Genomic DNA, 23,730 nt, shown 5'->3' with positions numbered 1-23,730 from the left:
CAAGCCACTCATTCCCTGCTAGTTGGAGAGCATCAGGGTACTCCATGGCAGCCTATGGGGAAAATACATTCCCTCCTCCCCAGAGACCTTGCTGGGGACAAGAGCATTCCTGGGCAGTAAAAGCTGACTTTGTTTTACAATGAGTTGGTGAGTAACAACACAGACTGAATGTATAAGCCCCAGACACTCCACATACACTGGTGACCACTCTATACTTCAGGGTCCTCATCTGCGTAATTAAGAACCACCATGCCCCTCCCAGAGGTCTTCTCAAGGACTCAGAAGGCCTGTGTCCCTCAAGGGACCCCAGTGCCCTCAAGAAGCACTGATATTAGTCCCAGCCTTTTAAGTGAGCACTCAGCTCACTGTGGCACACTTTGAGGGCTTCATCCCACCTTGACATCAAAGAAGATGCAAGGTCTTATGGAGCACTCCTGATGTTGCTTCCAGAGACAGAGATCCCTCAATCAGCCGCCTGTGAAAGCCTGGAGAGCTCACCCAAGGGTGCACTGAGACCCACTGAAGTCTGCAGGGAAAAATCCTGAGACCCAAGCCAGCCAGCCCAGCCTGAGCTCCTTCATACCCTGTCAAGAAGGGCCCCTACACTGATAGCAAGGGCATGCTATCAGGAAGGGGAACATCAGGGGAGCAGAGAGTAGCAGGGCTCAGCAGGGGGAGCAGCACTGCAAGCTAGGAGGAAGAGGCATGCTCACAAAGGAAGGCACAGAGGACAAGGCAGGATGTGCCTCCCTTGTGGGGACCTTGGGTCTAGTCAGGAGCCCCACTCACCTTTCTCCTCCTGAGCCATACATGCCTCCTTGCATCATGTCTGTCTCCATGTGTGACACCATGTCTAAGCGCTGGTTAATTTTGGATAAAACGGAATCGGCACTGGTGCTACCTGAGGCATTAGGGTTTGCATTTGCGTCAGAGGTAGGCATTTCCCATGAATTTGAAGTGGCCATACCATACCCATAGTTGTTGGTGTTCTCCTGGCCATAGCCATAGCCATAACCATAGTTCTCATAACCTACAACAGGGAGACAGACAAAGAGACAAACACAGAGAGAAGCACCTTCTGTTACGGAGACGAGCTGGGAATCCTGGTCACCCATGCTTGCATGGGCCTTAGCCAATTGAATGAGGACCAGTTGTAATGGGGGAGGAAGAACCAGAACATCCTGGGACACCATCCCACCTTGGCCAAGCTGGGCAGTGGCAGAGAAAAAGAATCGACAACATGGAAGTGATACTTGCCTCTGTTTGCCCCAGAGTTCCAAGTTCCATATCCTGCAAAAAGCAAAAAGGTAGGTATGCTTAAACTGCTCACCACGGACGAGAATGCCCGCTTGCAGTCCCTAAGTGGCCTCAGGAGACACAACTATGCCAACTAAAGAACCCTGCACTTGAAATATTGCATCTGACTTGGGCTATTGGCTGTCCAACAGCACCTGGTCCACACACAGCCTTCTGTGGCTCTGATTTTGCTGCTATTCAAGGAGCCTCCAATTTGCAATGATTGTAACTAACTGATGAGGTTCCTACATGTGCCTCCCTTAAAAGACTAGAATTAGAAAATAAATGGAGGTGGAAAATGATCCTACATGGTACAAACAGCTTAGTATACAACTCACATCAATTCTGATATCCAAATCATCCACAAAAGGTGTGCAGAACAGAAAAAGAAGCCCTCTAGACCTTTAAAGGCCCACCATGACAGATGGCCAACAGTGGGGTGGTGGTATGTGTGTTATGCTGGAGCAAATGAACAAGAAAAAACAGAATTATCTCCCAGTTCAAGAAATGTTACAGGGAAAGCCATCTAGATTCCAAGCCATCTAGATTTAACATGCTCTAGGGTTTACCAAAGCACATGGTAAGTGTACCCTCTGAGCAACACAAAGCCACAGAGAACTGACACTGCCCAAGCCATGGGGAACCATGCTGATCAGCTGTGGTTTCTGTCCAGAGGAGTTCCTGAGGACAGTGCCAGACTCCCTGTGTTCTGGCTAGGAATAGTCAACTGTCCTACCTGCAGGATTGGGTGATACATGAGAGCGGAGGATACAGCTTGGTGAAGCAGAATGATCAACGGCAAGCTCAAGAATGAAGACGAGCAAGAGCACAGATGTGGAGAGATGCACACTGGACCTCACAATCCAGCCTATACCTGGGACAGGCAGGCACAGAAGAACCAACCAGACACTTGTGATAACTTCTACCGCCAGGGAACCATAGGATAGTGCTCACAAAACTCCTTCCAGGGATGACAGCCAAAATGAAAGTCTCATCTTTAGTCTCTCCCTTCTCTGCATGCACTGAGCAGAGGTGCTGTTGAAGGGGACACCAACACCAACTGCAGGAGGGATAGCCAGGAGCTACCCACAGGACAGAAGGGAGACAGTGCGATGTCACAGGACTGAAGGGAGACAGTGCAATGTCACAGGACTGAAGGGAGATAGTGTGAGGTCAAGAGGTATACAAAGTAACAATGAATTAACCCTCAGGAGGTGAACAGAGCCTGCCTATAGGGTTGTCAGATTTAGGATGGGGATGAGGTGGAAGAGGAGGAAGCAGTGGACAGGATACTAGCCATTCATAAGGAGACAGGTCTGAGAGGGAAGAATCTGATCACTCAAACTCAGGCTCTCAGTGCACTGTGTCCACCACAACCGTGGATTAGGAGAAGTAAGAATGGGTATTAACAATGTAAAGGAGGAGAGGCAGGAAGCCTCATGTTACAAGGTGCTGCTAAGAATTCAGCAGGCCTGTGCTGTGTGGTCCTATGCAACCGAGACTACTGATGGGCTCCCCAGGAAGTCGCTTGAAGAGGAAGTTCTTCTTCAGACCTTGGCATCTGGGAACTTAGAATCATCTAAATTTATACTATTATAGGGGATGAGACCTTGAGTGAATTTTTTTTTTTTTAAATTTTTGTTTGTGTACTGTCAAATTGGATCTGACTAGTATGGGAGGAGATTGTCCCTCATTCTCCAGCAGAGCCTCTGGGATGGCAGTGCAGCTTCTTGCCACTAGGTCACCAGAGCTCCCCAAGACCTTGGGGGAATTTTAAGGACATAATTAGAAAGGAAGGAGAAACAAGAAGGGGAGTAGAGAGGAAGAGAAGGGAGAAAAAAAGATTATAACAAGATGATCCCTGTGAGCAATATTTAAAGAGCAAAACTAGAAAATCTAGAAGTTTAATTTTAAAGTAATGATTAATCAGATTATGCTATCTGCTCAGTGAGATCTGGTAAGCATTAAATCTATGACACAGCAAATGATTCTAACATTAAGCGAGGTAGTACAAGATAAAGAAATTTATAGATGAATAGAATTAACAACCTACAACACGCATGTTGATAAAGATGAAATAATAAAATGGTGGGATTCTGGCTGACTCGTTCCTTTTTACAATTTGTTATTTAAATTCACCGTATTGCTCAACCATACTTACTCATCAATTTGGACGCTGAGCAAATAATCAGAGAAGCTGGACTACAGGAAGAATAATGTGACATCAGGACTGGAGAAAAACTCATTTAACAACCTCTGATACGCCTTGCCTGCAGAAAACAAAGTTTTCTAAAAAATTGAAAGACTTACTGATTAAGTTCAAATACCAAAGTCATCAGTATGGCTAGTTCAACATAAAAGAAACAAAAATCCTCACAACTTGACCAGTAAACAACATCATCATAACAACAACAACAACAACAACAACAACAACAACAACAACAACAGAAAAGACTGAAGTTGTTAAGGACACCAGTTTCCTGGGATCCATAGAGAACACACTGGGAAGTAGCAGTCAAGAAATCAAATGACATACTGCACTGGGAAAATCTGCTTTCAAGTACTTCTTTAAAGGTATAAAGAGAAAGGATATCATTTTGAAGATGACAACGCACCTGACCCATGCCATGTCGTCACTGCTATGTACTGTCAAACTGGAACTTGACAGGTTTTCAGAGGTAGTAAATCAAATGGGAAAAGACTGCCCATAACTTCCCCATGGATTTGAACTTTGAGCCTTTATGTTGGCAGCTCAACTCCTTATCATTAAGGCACCAGAGCTCCCTGTTCAATTATTTCATATGCATATGAAAAGTTGGACAATGAAAAGGAAAACTGAATTATTGATGACTTTGAATTAGTGTTGACAAAGAATATGGTCCCTATCATGGACTCTATCAAAAGAACAAATCTGCCCTGAAAGAAATGCAGCCACAGTGCTTCTTAGAAAAAGGATGGTGAGGTTTCATGTCTAATACTTTGGGCATAATATCAGGAAAGGCCTGTCTCTGAGTGAAAGATAGCATAATTAGAAATATGGAGAATTAATGAAACAAAGGAAGGCCCTTAAGAAGATGGACTTCAAAGAGTGCTACAACAGTAGCCTCAAGCACAACAAAGATTGTGAAGTTGGCACAGGATTAGGCAGGGTTTAGTTTTCTTGTACAAAGATGGCACCAAACAATAATGTTGTTTTTGTCATGTAACATCAAGTTGGAGCCTACCCATAGCTGACCCTCCAGCTGATTTTCAGAGGGAGTAAATTACACAGGAGGAGACTGCCCATCCTCTTCCAGTTGAAGAGCTGGTAAATTCAAACAATGGGCCTTTGGGATTGCAGCACAGCTTCTTTTTGAGTAACAATAATGCTCAAGTAAAAGGTTTCTTATTTTTGACAAAAGAGCTGTGGGGTCATAGTGAGTAACAAGTTGAGTGCTAAGCAAAAAGTTGCCCGTTCAAATCCACTAGCTAGGGAGTTCTGGGAGCTTAGTGCTATGGAGTCAGTGTGAATGAGAAGTGACCTGACAGCAGTAATTCTTTGACATGACTGGCTAGAAAATGTCAAAATACAAACAACAACAAATAAAACCTGCTGGAGGGTCAGCTATGGGTCAGTTCTGACGGACAGTACATAACAACACTTTAGCAATATTTATTACAAAGTCAATTATGAAGTGACTGGTTCTTGAGCGCTGGATCATACTCTAGGCTATTGAGGCTAATGAGCTGATTAGATCTTATAAGACCAAGGACTATCTAGGTTAAGATAAGGTCCAAGATTAAGATCCAAGAACTGCAAACAACATATTGATTAGCTTCAGGAGGCAGGATGTATTCTAACATGGCCATGTGGTGAAGCCAATGAGAACCTGAAATCCTAAAGCTCAGGCGGGCCTCCTGGTTAGCAAAAATATTGCTCTCAGGAAGGCATTCATGTCCCTGGGGACTTGGGAGCTCCACACCAAAAAGGTTCCCAGACTACATCCTACACATCTCTTTATCTGTATGTCTTTTAGTTGTAATAAATCTGTAGCTGTAAGGAATAAACTCTCCATGAAATCCTGGTTGGGTAGCTAGTGATGAGAATAGACAAGTGGGAAGGGAGAACTGGATCCACCTCCACTAACTGGAGATTGGCTTACTCACCCATTTTGTCCCTTAATGCAATCAATATCTTAAAAATAAAATTTCTGCTTCTTAGAAATGGAAAAATAAAATTTTAAAAGCACTCTTTACAAGAGCACTAAAAAGATGAAATATTTTTAAATGAAATACAAAATACATTTACAATATCTTCTTTGGAAAGTATACACTATTTTGAGAACCCTGATATTAGCCTCTCTCAATCACTGTCCCTCAACCCAGCCACCCTACTTCCAGTAAGCTGCCCTGAGAAGATATGAGCTCTTTACTCCCCCCCTTATCTGACTAGCCCATCCCTAATCCAGCCCATTCTGTTTGTTGACAACAGCTCTTGTGTGACCTCTGAAGTTTACTGTCAGGCAGCCTATGCTGTAGTTTCCATAAACAGTGTGGAAAGCAGCAACTTCCTATTGCCTTAGCCCATATCCATGCAACACTATGCTCACCATCCTTTCTGCTGAACCATACCTACCCATGGAAACCCCTGTTTTAGCATCATATATTCCTCATCTCTCCCTCATTAGGAATTACTCAGGGAACATGCAGGCTGCTGCATACCCAGACCCTCCCCTGATAGTGTAGACCAGACAGCTAGAGTCACCCCAGGAGAAGCCATCCTCATCAAACAGCATGCATCCAAACCTCTTCAGCCACACTAAGATAGACCTAACACAGTAATTCTAACTACTCCCACTAAGCAGACTTCCTAAATCTCTCAACTAGTAGACCCCACTGCTCTTCACCTCACTCTGATCCCAAGCCCTAAGTAGCTCTTCGTATTGTTATTACTCTCTCCCTGCCTTTTTGAATTCTTACTTCACAGGATAAGAGAAATGACCAACTTGAACCAGCTGCTGTGACATCCATATTCTCCTCTGGCTACTGGTCCTGGGCTATCCATCCCAATCCAGAGCCCCAGATCTTTGCCACTGTTCAGCAGAAAGTAACTAGAAAAGATACATTCCTCTTTTACTCACTAAAGAGGCTGGGATGTCCTGCCCAGGCCAAGGTCAAAGGAGAAGAATGAAGGATACAAAGAATACCAACATGTCAACAAAGGGAGTGATCAGCCTCGCCCACCTGGCTTACACCAATGTCCCTCCCTAAAGATCCCTACTATAAAAACCTGCCCGAATCCATCTTAGGGTGCAGTTTTCCCCTGGTCTGTCTCTCTCTTCAGAGCAAGGAATCCCACCGAGGAGCCTCCTTAATAAAGCTTCTTTAGCTTAAAAAAAAAAAAAAAAGGAAGAAGAAGAATTATACACTAAAGAAAGGAATAAAATTCTAACTAAATGGTTAGTGTTGTTGTCTCAACACTGTTCAGATGCCAATTCCTTCAAGCTAAGATCTTGTTCAGAAAATAGGCAAACTCCTCCCGCTGGAAAGCAAGTTATGAGTGGCACATAACAACAACACAGTTAAGAAAGATACAGTGATACTAGAGAAATTCAGACAAAAGGACCAATAGAGTAGAATCTGAGTCCAGAACCAGGCCCACACATACATGGTTAACTGATTGCTAGGCTTCATCATTACAAAGAATATCTGTCCTTTAACAAATAACTAATTTAAAAAAATAAAGACAAGCCAAACATAGGGAAAAATATTTTTGAATCCAGAATATATAAGCCACAGGAAAAAGCTTTTTTAAAAAAAAGGACAAGCATTTGGAACTATGTTTGATTAAAATGGGGCAGGAAGGTGAGTCACGCCTGTTGACTCAGCAAATCCTTCACTGGGTTGCTGAGGCTGTATATTTTTATGAGAAGAGATGACAGAGAAGATGGCAGATTTGAACCACTCACCTCTCTGTCTCCATCGCAACATGTAATGAACTATACCATTAGGCTCCTTAGAATATATAAATCAGAGAAAAAGAAATTAAAAAAGACTGACAAATTGGGATTATATTTGACTGAAATGTGGAGGTGGGGGAACATGTAATATTTCTTCTCTTTTATGAACTCCTCAATCCTTTCTTTCTCTGGATTTAAAGCTATAGTAAATACCTACCTGCATCTGAATTCTAGGACAGGTGAAGTTCCTCCTCAGCTAGGATTACCTGATAGTACTCTAGGGGGCTGATTTACTCTAGCTTTGTATTCATGTAAGTCATGGTCTTTTTGATTACTTGCTATGCATCTGAAAGTTGGGCAATTACTATAAAGAGGACAGAAGAATTGATGCCTTTGAGTTGTGGTGTTGGAAAAGAGTATTAAATATCCCATGAACTGCCAAAAGCACAAAGAAGTCTGTTTTGGAGAAAGTGGGAACTGGGTGCTTCCTGGAGACAAAGGTGGCAAAATTTAGTCTCACATATTTTGTGTATATTATTAGGAGGGGCAAGTCCTTGGAGAAGTATATCATGCTTGGGTAGATGGAGGGTCAGCATAAGAGGAAAACCCTCAACAAGATGGACTGACATGGTGACTGTAACAATGGGCTCAAGTTTATCAATCAGATGGTGAGGACTGCCCAAGATAGGGCAAGATTCACATCTGCTATTCATATGGTACTTATGAGAGCACATTTATGACTCTTGAGGGCTTTTCACCTGTGTAAGCTAAATCCTTCTAAAGCCCTTGTCGAAAAAAATTCATTAGTATCACATGCAAGCAAGATTCTGCTGAAAATTATCCAAAAACGACTGGAGCACTATGTTAACAGAGAACTGCCAGATGTGCAGGCTGGGTTTAGAAGAAGCCGTGGTACTGGGGATATTATAGCTAATGGATCTAGGCAGAAAGCAGAGAGTACCAGAGGAATGTCTATCTGTGTTTCATTGACTATGCAAAGGCTTTTTTGACACTGTGGATCACAATAAACTGTGGCTGACTCTGAGAAGAATGGGAATCCCAGAACATTTGATTATGCTTACGAGAAATCTATACTTGGACCAAGAGGCAGTTGTCAGAACAGAGCAAGGAGACACTGCATAGTTCAAAATTGGGAAGGGTGTACGCCAGGCATATACTCTGTCTCCATACATTTTCAATCTGTATGCAGAATAAATCATCCGGGACGCTCGTTGTACAAAGAGGAATGTGGCATCAGGATTGATGGAAGATTCATCAATAACCTGTGTTATGCAGATGACACAACTCTGCTTGCTGAAACTGAGAAGGACCTGAAGCACTTGCTGTGGAGGATCAAGGACTACAGCCTTCAATATGGATTGAAGCTTAACATCAAGAAAACAAAGATTCTCACCACTGGGCCAACTGGCAGCATCATTATGGATGGTGAAAAGACTGAGATTGCTAACAGTTTTAGTTTGCTTGGCTCCACAATCAACTCTCTTGGTACCAGCAGCAAGGAAATCAAGGGATGAATTGCACTGGGCAAGTCAACTGTCAGGAACCTCTCCAGAGTACTGAAGAGTAATGATGTTAGGCTGGAGACTAAAGTGCACCTGATCCAGGCCATAGTCTTCACAACTGTGTGCTATGCATCAGAGAACTGCACAATGACTAGGGATGACAGAAAGAGAATTGATGCCTTTGAGCTGTGGTACTGGAGAAGAGTGTTGAATATACCATGAACCGCTAGGAGAACAGACAGGTTTGTCCTGGAGAAGGTGAAGCTGGGCTGTTCCTTGGAGGCAAGGATTCTGAAGCTTCGTTTGACATACTTTGGGTATGTTGCAAGGAGGGACTAGTCCTTGGAGAAGGACATCATATTTGGGAGGGTGGGGGGACAAGTGCAAGAGAGGAAAACTCTTGATGAAGTGATCGATTCAGTGATTGGGGTTAATGGAAGTAGATGTGTTAAGAGACAGTGAGGCTGGCACAGGACAGAGCAGGGTTTAGGGCTCTTGTACATTGGGTTGCTATAAGTTGCAAGTGACTTGACGGCACCTAATAACAACAACATCACAGGAACCAAGGCATGGCTCTTAGTAATCCCTTTATGGAATCAGAGGCTTGAAACCCTGGAAAGACCCACCTTGTCTGATACAATTCAAGTTTGATACAATAAGGCCAGGTCTGCAGGCCCCAGGAGTGTTTAATTCTAAATGATTCACTTAGTGTCTAATTAGCCTTAAGAAATTGGAAAGGTCTATTCCACCTTTGTGGGAGGTCAGGAAGTATCCCTAATCTTACCTGGGCATCCTTAGAGCAGAGCACCTGTGGCTAAGTTAAGAGCTTATTTTCTGCTTAGGCCAAAACTCTGGACTCAACTGGGAGTGCTTCCTCCCTAGCTTATCAAATGGGATTTTCTGAAGCTGGACATTTATTTCCCTAGGTTTATTAAAAAAATGTGAAAGGGTCAAAGGATTGAATCATGTCTAGCCCTAAGAACTGCTTACTCAACAAGCAGCTTCAGACATATTTAACTTTCCCCAGGAAGGCAATGGCGGGGCTAGGAAGATGAGACACACTCCCCATCTAGTTCCCACCAGAGATAACTTACCATAATCGCAGGTGGGCTGAGCGCTGGTGTCTGTATATGTCGACTGCAAAGTGGTTTCAGATCCCTGGACAAAGCCTAAACATATGCACAGAATAATTAATGCCCTTAACAGCCAGAAAGATGCAGACTACCCAACCCTACTGGGAAAACCAGCCATTAAAACTCAACTCCTAATAATAAAATGATTATTCCACAACATTTCAAAATAAACCTGTGCTCCACAGGGTTTTCTTGGCTGTAATCTTTAGGGAAACAGATCACCAGCTCTGCTGGGTGGGTTCAAATCAATGCCAAATCCAAACCATTGCTCTTGACTCAATTCTGAGTCAATGCAACTCATGGACAGAATAGAATTACTCCAGTGGTTCCCAAGGCTGTAATTATCCCTCCTCCACCAAGTTTTCAAGGTTTTAATTTTCACGGAAGCATACTGGCATTTTATTTCTCCTTCAGGGTTCAAATCACCAATCACTAATTTCCACTGTAGTTAAGTCAATTTTCATACATAGTTATCCTTTATCGGTTTCCTAGGCCATAAATCTTTACGGGAAGACTGTTCATCTTCCTCCTGCAGTACAGCTAGTAGATTTGAACCAGCAATATTTTGGTTAGCAGTACAACATGTTACAAGCAGTACAACATGTTACATACTACACTCCAGAGCTCCTTAATCATTAATTATCCCTCCAAAATACATCAACTAAGGGAAAGAGAGACTACTCTTAACTTCCTACATTACCCAACCCAAACAAATCCTCTTCTGGTAAGACAATTCCAACCCATGGTAACCCCATGTTCCAGAGCTTTAGCTTTACTTGTGCAGTTTACCAATTTTTTTTTCCTGAGAGTCACAGGATGGATGGGTCTGAATCACTAACTTATAGGTTAGTATTTGATCACAAACTATTTGTACCACCCAGGGACATTTTTGCTATGTTGTTGTTATGTACCATCAAGTTGGTTGTGACTCATAGCGACCCTATGTACAACAGTCCTGAACCCAGCTCTATCCTGTGTCAATCTTATTGTCTCTGACACACCTACCCCCATTATCCCAGTCACTGAATCTATCCATCTCATTGAGGGTCTTCCTCTCTTGCGCTGTCCCTCCACTCTCCCAAACATGCAACATGCCTGAAATATGTCAGACAAAGCCTCAGGATCCTTTCCTCCAAGAAGCAGCCATATTTCACCATCTCTAGGACAAACGTGTTTGTTCCTGGCAGTTCAAGGTATATGCAATACTCTTCTCCAGCATCACAGCTCAAAGCCATCAATTTTCATTCTATCATCCCTAGTCACTGTCCAACTTACAAGTAATTGTGAAGACCATAGCCTGGATCAGGCACACCTTAGTCTCGAGACTGACACCATTGCTCTTCAGTACTCTGGAGAAATCCCTGACAGCAGACTTTCCCAATATCAGATGTTATAAATTTCTTAAACATTGTAAATTAGTTATCTATTTCAATAAATGAGTATCCAAATTACCATTCTACCAAGTGCGGCAAATACTTCTTTCAACAAGAAGTCAATCCCTCTTGTGCAAATAAGGAAAGAGGTTAATTTTTAAAACCATGTTATTAAGGCAAAGAACACATTTTTCTCCTCTCCTAAATCTGTCCCCTCCCTTTTTTTGGACATTGTCTTATTTTTTAAAAAGTGTGTGTTACATTATTTCTTAAGATTAACTACTTACTATTGGCATGCTTATAAGGCAAAGGAAAAGACTATATTTAATGTAATAATTATATTTACAATTTTTTCAGCTCTTAAACTGAGAAACTTTACTTAAAGGGATTTGATTCCAAGGAAGAGAAACTTCAGTCTATGAAAAACTGCTGCTGATGGTATCATAGATGAGAAGGGATGGGAATAGAAAAGGAGTAAAAATGAATAAAACAGCTCAGTTATATAAAAGGAAAGGCAAACCCAATAATAAGTTGTTAATATTGTAATTAATTAGTTACATTAATCAGTAGAAATTAATACATGAATGACAGTATGGAAAAACAATGTTTTTCAAATCTTTATTCAAATACATTTAAAAAATTGTTATAAAAGGTGTATGATTCAACAAAGACATTCAGATGGCAAACAAATACATGGAGAAATATTCAAAATCCCTAGCTCTAAGAGAGATGCAAATCAAAACAACTATGAGATATAATCTCACCCCAGTAAGAAGAGCAAAATTTAACAGAACAGCAAGCAACAAATGCTGGTGAGGTTGTGGAAAACAGGAACCCTTACTCACTGTTGGTGGGAATGTGAAATGGTGCAACCACTGTGGAAAGTGGTATGGCGCTTTCTCAAAAAGTTGCAAATAGAGATACCATTTGACCCAGCAATTCCACTACTGGGAATATACCCCAAAGAAATAATAACTGCCACCCAAGCAGATACATGCACACCCATGTTTATCACGGCTTTGTTCACAATAGCAAGGAATTGGAAACAACCTAAGTGCCCATCAACAAATGAATGGATAGAGAAGCTCTGGTATACTATGGTATACACAATGGAATACTATGCTGCATTGAAAAACAAGGAACTCATGAAATATTATTCAAAATGGGTGATCCTGGAGGACATTATGCTGAGTGAAATATCTCAGTCACAAAAGGACAAATACTGCATAGCATCACTGCTGTAAAACGGGGCTGGCATCGTGGTTGGGGGGAGAATGAGAAAGATGGGATGAATAATATATATACTACATTGAAACAGATGAGGGAGAAAACTGTTTAAAAGGGATATATGATTTGGTATTATTGTCATGACAGGAGTCCAAAGCGAAGGCTGCACAGTGGAGTGGACCTAGGGGGAGGGATTGTATAACAATGAAAGAATTTTTCTCTTACTTTTCAAAGAGAAGAGTATACTGGGGGGAGGGGTGGGCAGAGAGAAATGTGCAACAATGAATGTATGGAAATCCAAAGTCTCTGTAAATTTTCATTAAAATTAATAATAATAATAATAATAATAATAATAAAGTTGGGAAGAGGAAAAAATGTGTATGAATAACTAAATGAAATTGTAATTACAATATTATAAAACAAAAACTGCTGCTGTTAAACACTAGTAGTGATTAAGTACTCAAAAATTTTCCTATTAATCACTGACACTTGCTTTAAAACATCATTTTAAGACATTACTTTTCAGGGGAGCTCTGGTGGCCTAGTAGTAAGGAGCTGCAACTACAATCCCAGAGGCACACGGTTCGAATCCACCAGATGCTCTGCCGGGGAAGGAGAGACAATCTCCTCTTGTACCAGTCAGATCTGATTTGATGGTACACTCACACAAAAATAGTAAAATAAAAAAAAAAGACATTACTTTTCAAAACAACTATGAAATATGATTATCATCTCACCCCAGTCAGAATAGCAAAATTTAACAGAACAGCAAGCAGCCAATGCTGGCGAGGTTGTGGAAAAACTGGAATCCTTATTCACTGTTGGTGGAAGTGTAAAATGGTGCAACCACTGTGAAAGGCAGTGTGGTGCTTTCTCAAAAAGTAGCAAATAGAAATACCATTTGACCCAACAATTCCACTACTGGGAATATACCCCAAAGAGACTGTAACTGCCACCCAAGCAGATATAGGCACACCCATGTTTATCGCGGCTTTGTTCACAATAGCAAAGAGCTGGAAACAATCCAAGCGCCCATCAACAAATGAATGGATAGAGAAGCTCTGGTATAGTCACACAACGGAATACTATGTAGCACTGAAAAACAAGGAACTCATGCAATATTATTCAAAATGGGTGACTCTACAGGACATTATGCTGAGTGAAATAGCTCAGTCACAAAAGGACAAATATTGCATAGGGCCACTACGTAATACAGAACTGGTATTGGGGTTGAGGGAAGGCAGAGAAGACAGGGAGGAATAATGTATACTGCACTGCAACAGATGAGGCAGAGAACTGTTTAAAAGGGATATATGATTAGGTATTATTGTCCCGACAGGAGTCTTGAAGACTTTATAGTATAGTGGGCTTGGGGTGAGGGATTGCATAGCAATGAAAGAGTTTTTCTTTCACTCATCAAGGAGAAAAGTTAACTGGGGGGCGAGCAGGGATAAAACTGCATCAATGACTGGACACCCTAAGTCACTGTAAACTTTCATTAAAATGAATAATAATAAAAAAAGATATTACTTTTTAAAAATAACTTATGTACTGAAATGATGGATACCATGAGAGATAACATTCACCTACCCTAATAAGCAGTCAGCAGACTTTCCCAATGTAATTTGTCTTTTGATTTATTGGCTGCTGGTTTGCATTGGGAAAGCCTGCTATCAGGCACCTTTCAAGAGTATTAAAGAGCAATAATGTCAGTCTGTAGATTAAGGTGTGCCTGATCCAGGCCACAGTCTCCGCAATTACTTGCTATGCATCACAAGGATGGACAATGACTAGGGATGACAGAAAGAGAATTGATGACTTTGAGCTGTGATGCTGTAGAAGAGTATTGAATATACATACCATGGACTGTCAGAAGATCAAACAGGTCCGTTCTACAGATGGTGAAACCAGGCTGCTCCCTGGAGCCAAGGATTTTGAGGCTTCATGTGACATACTTGGTGCATGTTGCAAGGAGGGACCTGTCCTTGGCAAGGGACATCATGCTTGGAAAGGTGGAGGGATGGTGCAAGAGAAGACCCTTGATAAGATGGATTGATTCAGTGACTGGGGTAATGGGGGTGGGTGTGTCAGAGACAGTAAGGTTAGCACAGGATAGAGCAGGGTTCAGGACTATTGTACATAGGGTCACTACGAGTCGCAAGCTACTTGATGGCACATAACAACCCCCCTCCCCCAATCAGAGTCAACTCATGACCAGAAAACTAAAGCTAGAGCCTCCAGTAATGCATTTAGAAATTGTTCATTATCTTTGTTGCTCTTTCTAAATGGCTAGACACATAACGTGCCTCTCTTAGGTCCATGTTCCCCCTTTAAAAGCAGCCAACAATGCTGACAACGTCAGTCAACTCACTGACTCTGTCTGTTGGTCTCAGGCAGGGTACAGAAACTTGTATTGGCATTATGTTACCTCATCCTCACCTTGGCTCCTGAGTGGGACAGATTTACAATCCCTTAGTCTGAAAGAAAATGTTTCCCACAAATACTGTGCCAAATGTCCTTCTGTGGCAAGGCTGATGCATAAGGATATTTACAATCTTTTATTTATCCCACTTAGTGCAGAAATAATATGTCTAATTACAAGGTGCTGCAGGGTGGGGTGAGAAGTGTTGTAGAGTGTTCCTGAGTAAGAATTTAGGAACACATCCAGCGTCAAACGCTTCAAATAAGCAGCTGGGATCCCACACTTCAGTTTTCTTTCTTAGATGTATAAACAGAGACTAGGCACTGGGGAAGGAGAAAACAAAGTATATAAATAAATTTCTTTTTCATCTTCTTAATTAAAGAAGGCACAAAAAAATGGGTTCTCCACAGGCCTCTGTACCTCCTGAGATGCCCAAATTATGATTAGCTATTGCTAAAAGCATTCTTCTGAGAACTCACTGTTTAAGAATAGTGAAACTGCCTTCTCTACTGCTTACTCGTCCGTTTACTGGCAGAAACAGAATTGTCTTCTCCACTGTTTCTTCAACCAGCTTGCGGAAATCTGTTTAACAATAGAGCTACCAACAATATAACCCCAGAATTTTAGTAATCTGGTTTGTTAAATACTGTAGCTGGAACTGGAAGCCTAATACAGATAGCTGTGCATCCTGGAATGTACTAAGGCAAATATTTGGGTCTATTCAGAAAACCCAGTTAGTCAGTTGTCAACCAACAGGTCTTGAGCTCATAGTGCCTCCAGAATTGTGATCCATGTGAATAGATAGCCAGGCCTTTCCTTTAAAACATCTCTGGGTGAATCTGAATCTCCAACCCTCTTGTTAGCATTGAGCATGTTCAATTTGCATTGACCTGGCTCAGATTCTTCCCTAGAAAGAAAAGCAAGACCATCTTGTAAATCTTAAGAGCTCAAAGGCCAGCTCTGCCTAACTTCATGCCCCTTGTGTTAATATTCTACTCCACAGTGCTATGTTGAGGGCAGGTCCTTCTTTAGCCATTTATTACTCCCATTACAAATATATTAGTGACTTGCTCATAAACTGTTTTCTTCTTGTCAGCTCTAGTTGCCTTAATAATAATTTTTAAAAAGCTAGTTTTTGATCCTACAGAATGAAAGGTCAACCTTGATGACAATTATGTAGAATCCTATTGGCAGTGATTTGACTCAGTTGTTCACTGGCCTGAGTTGGAACTGCTGATCTCTCAGCAGGTTTTCAGAGGCTATAAATCACAGGAGATTGCCCATATTTCTACCAAAACAAGAGAACTGCATAACAGGATTTCCAAGTGTTTTTTTGTTTGTTTTTTTAAATGTTATGTGTGTGTGTGTGTGTGTACTGTCAAATCGGATCCGACTGGTACAGGAGAAGATTGCCCCCTCCTTCTCCAGCAGAGCATCTGGTGGATTCGAACTGCGTACCTCTGGGACTGCAGGGCAGCTTCTTGCCACTAGGCCACCAGAGCGCCCTTGGGATTTCCAATTCTTTACATAAGCAGACCTTTCCATCTTTTTTTTGCAGGCAGAAAAGCTGGAAGGTTTGAATCACAGACCTTGTGGTTAATAGACAAGTACTTTAACTATGGTGCCACCAAGGTTCCTTATAGCCCCTTCCTTTGGCTGGCCTGACATATTTTTATTTAAAAAATAAAGAAAGTAATAATTCTTTATCTTTTAAAACAGAGAATTTTTTTGAAGGACAACTAACTATGAATTCCAGAAAAAGACTAGATTTAGGTTGCCTCCCAGGTCTAATAACTGGGCCCAGAGTAGGGTGGGAACCAGCTTCCAAAATGGCCTTTAGTGATTCTGCCTCTACCACCTTACAGTCCACTCTCAAATCAATAGAGATGGGCCATCTACACAATAAGACAAGGTGCAAAAAAGCAAAGGTGGTTTCTGAGGCTTCCGTCTTGCTCTCTTGGATCACTCAGGCCGAGGAACACTTGTTACCATGATGTGAAGACACTTCAGCTGCCTCATGTGATGAGAAGCCAATTTATCAGACATAGTCCACCACCTGGGTCTGACCCAAGTTAAGCCCTCAGATAATGTCATTCAACTGGCATTTTCAATGCAACATCATGAGACCACAGCTAAACCATTCCCACATTCCCTATCCACAGACATCATGATAAACCAAGATACCATCTTTTGGGCACCAACGTGTGTTTTTGTGTGCCGTGTTCTCATATGCAGACTCAAAACACTTTAGATCTGTGTTTGAAGGTCTCATTCTGCACTTTTCTGGCTTGTTTTTTCATTGCTCCCATCTTATTGATGGTGATGGTTCCTCCTTTCTCAAGTTAAAAGTGTGGACTCATTACAGAAGCTATCTGGCCTTATTCTTTCTAGTGTACCAAAACCTGAGGACAAGGAACGGTGGCTGACAAGACCAAAAGAGACAGCACCGAGGGTCAATGCATGTAATCTATCTTGGCCACATGGTAAAACTATTAAATTAAGAGGCCTGAGCCAGAAGCTCAAGAAGCTCCTGGGTGGTGATCCTGCATAGGAAAGGATCCTCTGAAACACAGAAGTGCCGTGCTATGGCTCCCTCTAAATATCACACTATGTGTCTCCTCCTGTGTATTCTTTTTGGTTGTCATAAATCATCCTATTCCCTATAAAGTTTGGGAGTCATTTCTGTAAGTTAACAAGCCACGGGGAGAGTGAGAGCTTAGCAGGGCTAGTGTTTGCCTCTCCGACAGGCTAAAAGGAAGTACCTTTCCCATGTGTGATCTGTGACGATCTAGCGCCAGAGTGCTTTTGGGTAAGCGTAGTCGAGTATGAATCAGCGCAATCCCATGAACCCGAACCCTGTCCAGTCCTGCACCATCCTTACCATTTCCGACACACTTGAGCCTGTTGCTGCAGTCACTTTATCAGTCCATCTCACAGAGGGTCTTTCTCTCTTCCCCTGGTCCTCCACTTTACCATGATGGCCCTCTCTCCAAGGAATAGCCTCTCCTAACAACATGTCCCAAGTATGTGAGACAAAGCTTCGCCATTCTTGCCTCTAAGGAGTTCTCTGGTTGTACTTTCTCCAAGATGCATCTGTTTGTTCTTTTGGCAGTCCAGGGGATACTCAACACTCTTCTCCAGTACCATAACTCAAAGGTACCAATTCATCTCCTGCCATCCTTATTCACTGTGCAGCTCTCAGATGCAAAGCATCTAAATGGAAAGACTATGGCTTGAATCAGGAGCACCTTAGTCTTTAAACTGACATTACTGCTCTTTAAAACTTTAGAGATGTCCTTGGTAACAGACCTTCCCAATACAATACGTCTCCTGGAAGCTGGTACCAAGAGATTTGATTGTGGATCCAAGCAAGATGGAATTGTTGACAATATCAGTTGCCTACTGGCCCAGACTAAAGTGCTCCTGATGCAGATCATGGTCTTTGCAATTACTTGCCATGCATCAGAGAGCTGGACAAATGACTAAGGGTGACAAATAAATAGATGTCTTTGAGTTGTGGTGCTAGAGAAGAGTCTTGAACATACCATAGAACACCCAGTAAACAAATAGGTCTGTCTTGGAGAGGGTGAAACCAAGTTTCTCCATGGAGGTATGTGAAGGATTTTGAAGCTCTGTCTCACATCCTTTACACATATGGACAGGAGGGACCAGACATTGGAGGAGGACATCATGCTCAGAAGGGAGGAGGGACAGGAGAGGAAAACTCCAGATGAAATGGACTGATAACTGGGGCAATGGGAGTAGGTGTACTGGAGTCAGTGAGACTGGCTCAAGACAGGGCAGGCTTCAGAACTGTTGTACATAGGGTTGCTGAGTTTCAGGCAATTCATGGGCACAAAATAACAACAACTGGCCAAGTGGTAAGGAATTTTGTTTTCTTGATGTTGAAGGGTGCAGTCCTTGATTCGCTGCAAGTACCTCAAGTGCTCCTTGCTTTCAGCAAGCAACACTACATCATCTGCATAATGCAGGTTGTTGAGTCTTCCTCCAATCCTAATGACACACTCTTCTTCATAAATCCAGCTACTCTAATGATATGATTGGTATACAGATTGAATGGGTATGGAGAAAGGATGCAGCCTTGATGCAGCCCTTTCTCCAATTTAAAACCATGTAATGTTTCCTTGCTCTGTTCAGACAACAGTTTGTTGGTCTAGGTATAGATTTGATGTATATTTAATTAACTAAGTGGGATTTCTATAGTTCTCAATGTTAGCCATAATCTGTTAGGATACAGAGAGTCAAATGCTTTTGCTTACTCAATAAAACCCTCGGTGGCTAGGGTCCAAGAAATGCTATGCGGGAAGCCAGTCTGAAAAATACTAACTTATGGACTCCGACCCAGCTCCTGGAGACCAAAGTCAGCGAAAAGAGTGTCATGTGGATAGTGAAATGGACAAGTGAAGATCCTATCAAGTAGTTAGCTGCCATGGTGAGATGTACTCATTGAACTCCTTGCTTAGTGGACCAAGCATTTAAAAAAAAAAAGCAAATGAGTTAAAAAACAAGGAATTAACAAAAATAGAAATTTTAATCACCTTCTATGCTTAACAATAACAACAGTTCCTGGGGCTTCCAAAAGTTATTCTTAAATGCGTAACTAAATTCCTTTGAATTTAGTAGCCTTCAATTGAAATGGAAAAGACTCATGTTATAAAGCTACTGTGGTTTTTGGTGTGTCATAATTGAGGAAAACTCATCATTACTTCCTTAGTGTGGCTACCTCAGGGCCCATTCAAAGCTATAAATTCAGCCTATGAAATTTGGAGATGAAATTCAGGCTTTGTCATTAGTGGTTGCACAATCTCATTCAAATTACTGGGCTGAAGTTCCCCTCCTATAGTAAATAGGTACTTCACAGCACCTAACCACCCATCTTGAATTTCTTCACCTAAATCCCATAGAACTGGCTTCCATTCTCAAGAATACACAGCCAAGGGGATATCAACAGATAAAGAGATGAGCGGTACTACAGACGCTGCCATGGAGGGCTGTCTGTGCACTGGAGGACATCTAGCAGTCTCCATGGCCGCGCTTGAATGTCCAAACAAGTATTCAGTTACAAACTAAATGGCAATCCAGGGAAATCTCAGAGGAAAGGCCTGGTTATCTACTTCTGAAATATTGTTGGTTATTGATTGAGTCGAGCAAGACTCATAGAGACCTTATGAACAAAAGGCCTGAAGCCTTTCTGTAACTATCGTCATTTATCAAAGTTCACAGAGTTTCCGGAGGCATGTTGTGTAGGAAGTGGATGCCACTCCTGCTTCCAATCTTAGCCATTAAAAATTCTATGGAGGGAAAAAAACCTCCAAAACCAAAAGCAATTCTATGCAGTACAGTTCTATGTGACACACTGTGAGTCACAGTCAAGACATTAAGAACTGGTTGAGGGTAGCTGCCTACCCCTTGTGGCTCTTACACACACACTAGAAGATGTCAGCAGTGTCTCCACACACCCAGGTGTGCCACTCAAAAGCGTTTCTAGACACTGCCAAAGGATTTGAGGGGCGTTATGGCTCTTCGTTAAGATCTGCTGGACTGGAGACGATTACTAGAAAAATGGGATCTTGCCTAGCTCCTGCTCTGCCTTTCTGCTCAACTGCCTGCCATGGAATCGACTCTGACTCATAGCAGACTCCTCATATGTCAGAGCAGAATTATGTGCTGTCGCATTTCCAATGGCTGCTCTTTCAGAAATAGATCACCAGGCTTTTTCTTGCTGAGACAACAAGGATCTCCATGAAACCGTGGTTTCACCAGCCCAGGCAGCCTGCAGTGGAACTGTGGAGGCCGGGGGTCCCTTCTGAGCCTGGACATTGGGACTAGACTGCAGGTTACCCAGCAACCACCCCCTCCCCTTGCCTGATTTATTTTTTTTTTTACATCTCAAGATAAAGATGTATTCACTTTGTTGTTATGTGCCCTGGAGTTGCTTGACTCATAGTGACCCTATGTACAAGAGCCCTAAACCTGCTCTGTCCTGGGGCAATCTCACTGTGCCCGACAACACCCATCCCGATTACCCCAGTCACTGAATCAATCCACCTCATAGAGGGTCCCCTCCTGCACTGTCCCTCCACCCTACCAAGCATGATGTCCCTCTCCAAGGACCGGTCCCTCCTTACAACATGTCCAGAGTATGTCAGACAAAGCCTCAGGATCCTTGCCTCCAAGGAGCAGCCTGGTTTCACCCTCTCCAGGGTGATATCAAATTGCCATAAACAGTTCCATCTAATACCCTCCACTGACTGGGAGGCCCCATGGCCATCTCCAGAGCGAGAAGCTGCAGCTGTGGCTGCCAAGGCAAAGCCCGGGGTGGCCTGTGGGCTTTGTCATCCATCGCTCAAGCGCATCTGAGGCCCCTCGCAGATCCCGCACCCACGCTCCCCTTCTGCTCCAATCCTACAGATGCCTTGGCTGAGCCCCAGACATGCCACGCACATTCCAGCCCCTGCGCTGCTGTCAACAGCTCCCAGCCAGCCAGCCAGCCAGCCTCACTGCCCCCCTCTCCATCCTGCTGCCTCTGCTGAACCCCCCCTTCCTCCCAGGACTAATCACGTGTTCACTTGTTTTGCCTGCTGAGATCTGCACGTTGCCGACCAGCGAGCTGCTTAAGATGTTCTTTTTTTTGGGGGGGGGGAGGAGGCTGGTCTTCTCAAGGCCCATTTGATGCTACAGATCTCGGGGGCTGGGAAAGGGGGGGGTTGTCACACATGATGGAGCAACCGACTATGAACCCGAAGGCTGGACACCCAGAAAGTCCTCAAAAGTCCTTGCAAATCTGTTTTCCCAAAACCCCAGTGAGCGGCTCGATTGTGCACATGCTGGGGTCGCCAAGGGCGGGAGGGAGCTCGACTCCTCCCGACTATTTCTCTTACAGTTTTTTAAAGAATTGACGGGAAGCAGCCCTGGGTGGTCCGAAAGGTTTAACATTTGCCTAACAACAACAACAAAAAGAAAAAGAAAAAGAAGGTGCACGGTTCGAATTCGCCCGAAGGTCAGAGCCAAGGAAAACCTTTTCCTAACAGACAACTGTCGGGCACACGCGCGCTCACCCTCCAGCCGCAGCTCCTGGAAAGCGGCGGGGACCACGCAGCACATTTAGCATCTGCTAAATACACCAGCGTGGGAGTCGACGCAGCGCGGGCTCGGCCCGGGGACCCCGCTTTTAGCTGAAACCCTCCGTCTGCGTTTCCCTCGCGGGGCTGGCGCGCCCGTCTCCCCAGCAACACGGCTGGGCGCTGCGGTATTTTGCGGGAAAACAAAGCAGAGGAGGGTCCACAGGACGGTCACGAGGACCGAGGACCGCAGCCGGCCGGCCGGTAGAGAGGCCCACGGCCCGAGACAACACGGCAGACGCCGAGACCTCAGGCAGCCTGGATCGCGGACGCGAGGCTGGGAGCACGGGGGACTGAGGAACCAGGCCGCGAGGGGCACAACCTGAGGAGACAAGCCTGCGACGCCATTTTGTGGTCGCAGAGCGGGCAGTGACCTGGACGAAGAGGGGCGAACAAGCCTGACGCGGCTTCAACACACCTCCTTAATGCCCCTCCCCAGGCCTACCCCTTATCTCGCTGAACGCACCTGTGTAGCTCATGGCGGCGGCGGACACCGAACCTGGCTCTCCGACAACTGCTACAGCCCGTCAGACGCCGCGACAGCGGCGACAATAACCCGAACCCCTTCTACCCGTCGTGGGGCCCCGCCTCCCTAGCACAATGGTAGGCTCTAGTCTTGGGTTTCACATCTATTGGACAGTTGCGCTGTCCATCTCAATGTTTTATCAAATCAGAAACTGAAGAGGATGTCAATCTAAAGATCCCCGCCCCCTCTCGGTCTAAAACCGCGGAGATTGGTCAGGAAGAGATATATGCTTGGACAGGTGGAACTCAAGTGCTATGAGGACTGACGAGGGTACGGAAAGGACCGAGGTCCAAACTTAACCCAGATTAAGGACACTTGTGCCCTAAAAAAAACCACTAGAGGGAGTAGAGGTTCTGGTGCTGGAACAACGGACTCTTGTTTGCTGAGCAAACCTAGAGTAAGCGTCAACATCTCTGCCCTTCAACTTTGAAATGAGAAGGGTGAAGCTATGCAGGAAGGACAACAAACATTGTCACTAAGCGCCCAACACAACGCTGGACCCACGTTCAAACCATAAATGTGATCATATGTGTAAATAAAGCAGTTCATGACTCTATTTTATAGTTATGCAGACACAACCCTGCTTGCTGAAACTGAGGAGGACCTGAAGCGCTTGCTGCAGAAGGTCAAGGACGGCAGCCTTCAATGTGGATTGAAGCTCCACATCAAGAAAACAAAGATTCTCACCACTGGGCAAATGGGCAGCATCAGTATGGATGGTGAAGAGATTGAGATAGTTAGCAGTTTTAGTTTGCTTGGCGCCACAGTCAACATTCTTGGTACCAGCAGCCAGGAAATCAAGAGACGAATTGCACTGGGAAAGTCAGCTGTCAGGGATTTCTCAAGAGTACTGAAGAGCAACGACGTCAGGCTGGAGACTAAGGTGCGCCTGATCCAGGCTATAGTCTTTGCAATTACGTGCTATGCATGGGAGAGCTGGACAGTGACTAGGGAGGATAGAAAGAGAATTGATTGATGCCTTTGAGCTGTGGTTCTGGAGAAGAGTGTTGAATATACCATGGACTGCTAAGAGAACAAACAGGTTTGTCCTGGAGAGGGTGAAGCCGAGCTGCTTCTTGGAGGCAAGGATTCTGAAGCTTTGTCTGACATACTTTGGGCATGTTGCAAGGAGGGACTGGTCCTTGGAGA

General features: G+C 43.7%; 1 protein-coding gene across 1 annotated transcript in view; it reads right to left on the bottom strand.

Moving 5' to 3' along the window:
* Positions 1–22,038, bottom strand: part of AKAP8L (A kinase (PRKA) anchor protein 8-like) — a 32,871-nt gene extending 10,833 nt beyond the window's left edge. The window contains exons 1-4 of the mRNA XM_006898340.1: positions 21,993–22,038; positions 9,853–9,927; positions 1,258–1,290; positions 790–1,030 (exon numbers count right to left, since the gene is read on the bottom strand). Coding sequence (XP_006898402.1) covers positions 790–1,030; positions 1,258–1,290; positions 9,853–9,927; positions 21,993–22,038 — 395 coding nt within the window. The remainder of the gene's footprint in view (positions 1–789; positions 1,031–1,257; positions 1,291–9,852; positions 9,928–21,992) is intronic.
* Positions 22,039–23,730: the final 1,692 nt, after the last annotated feature.

This window comes from Elephantulus edwardii, unplaced genomic scaffold (genome assembly GCF_000299155.1).
Source record: "Elephantulus edwardii isolate Elephantulus edwardi_28Jun2011 unplaced genomic scaffold, EleEdw1.0 scaffold00226, whole genome shotgun sequence".
In the NCBI taxonomy this organism is placed as follows: Eukaryota; Metazoa; Chordata; class Mammalia; order Macroscelidea; family Macroscelididae; genus Elephantulus; species Elephantulus edwardii.
Note: the sequence above shows the minus strand (reverse complement) of the source record. Positions and strands in the feature narration are given on the sequence as shown.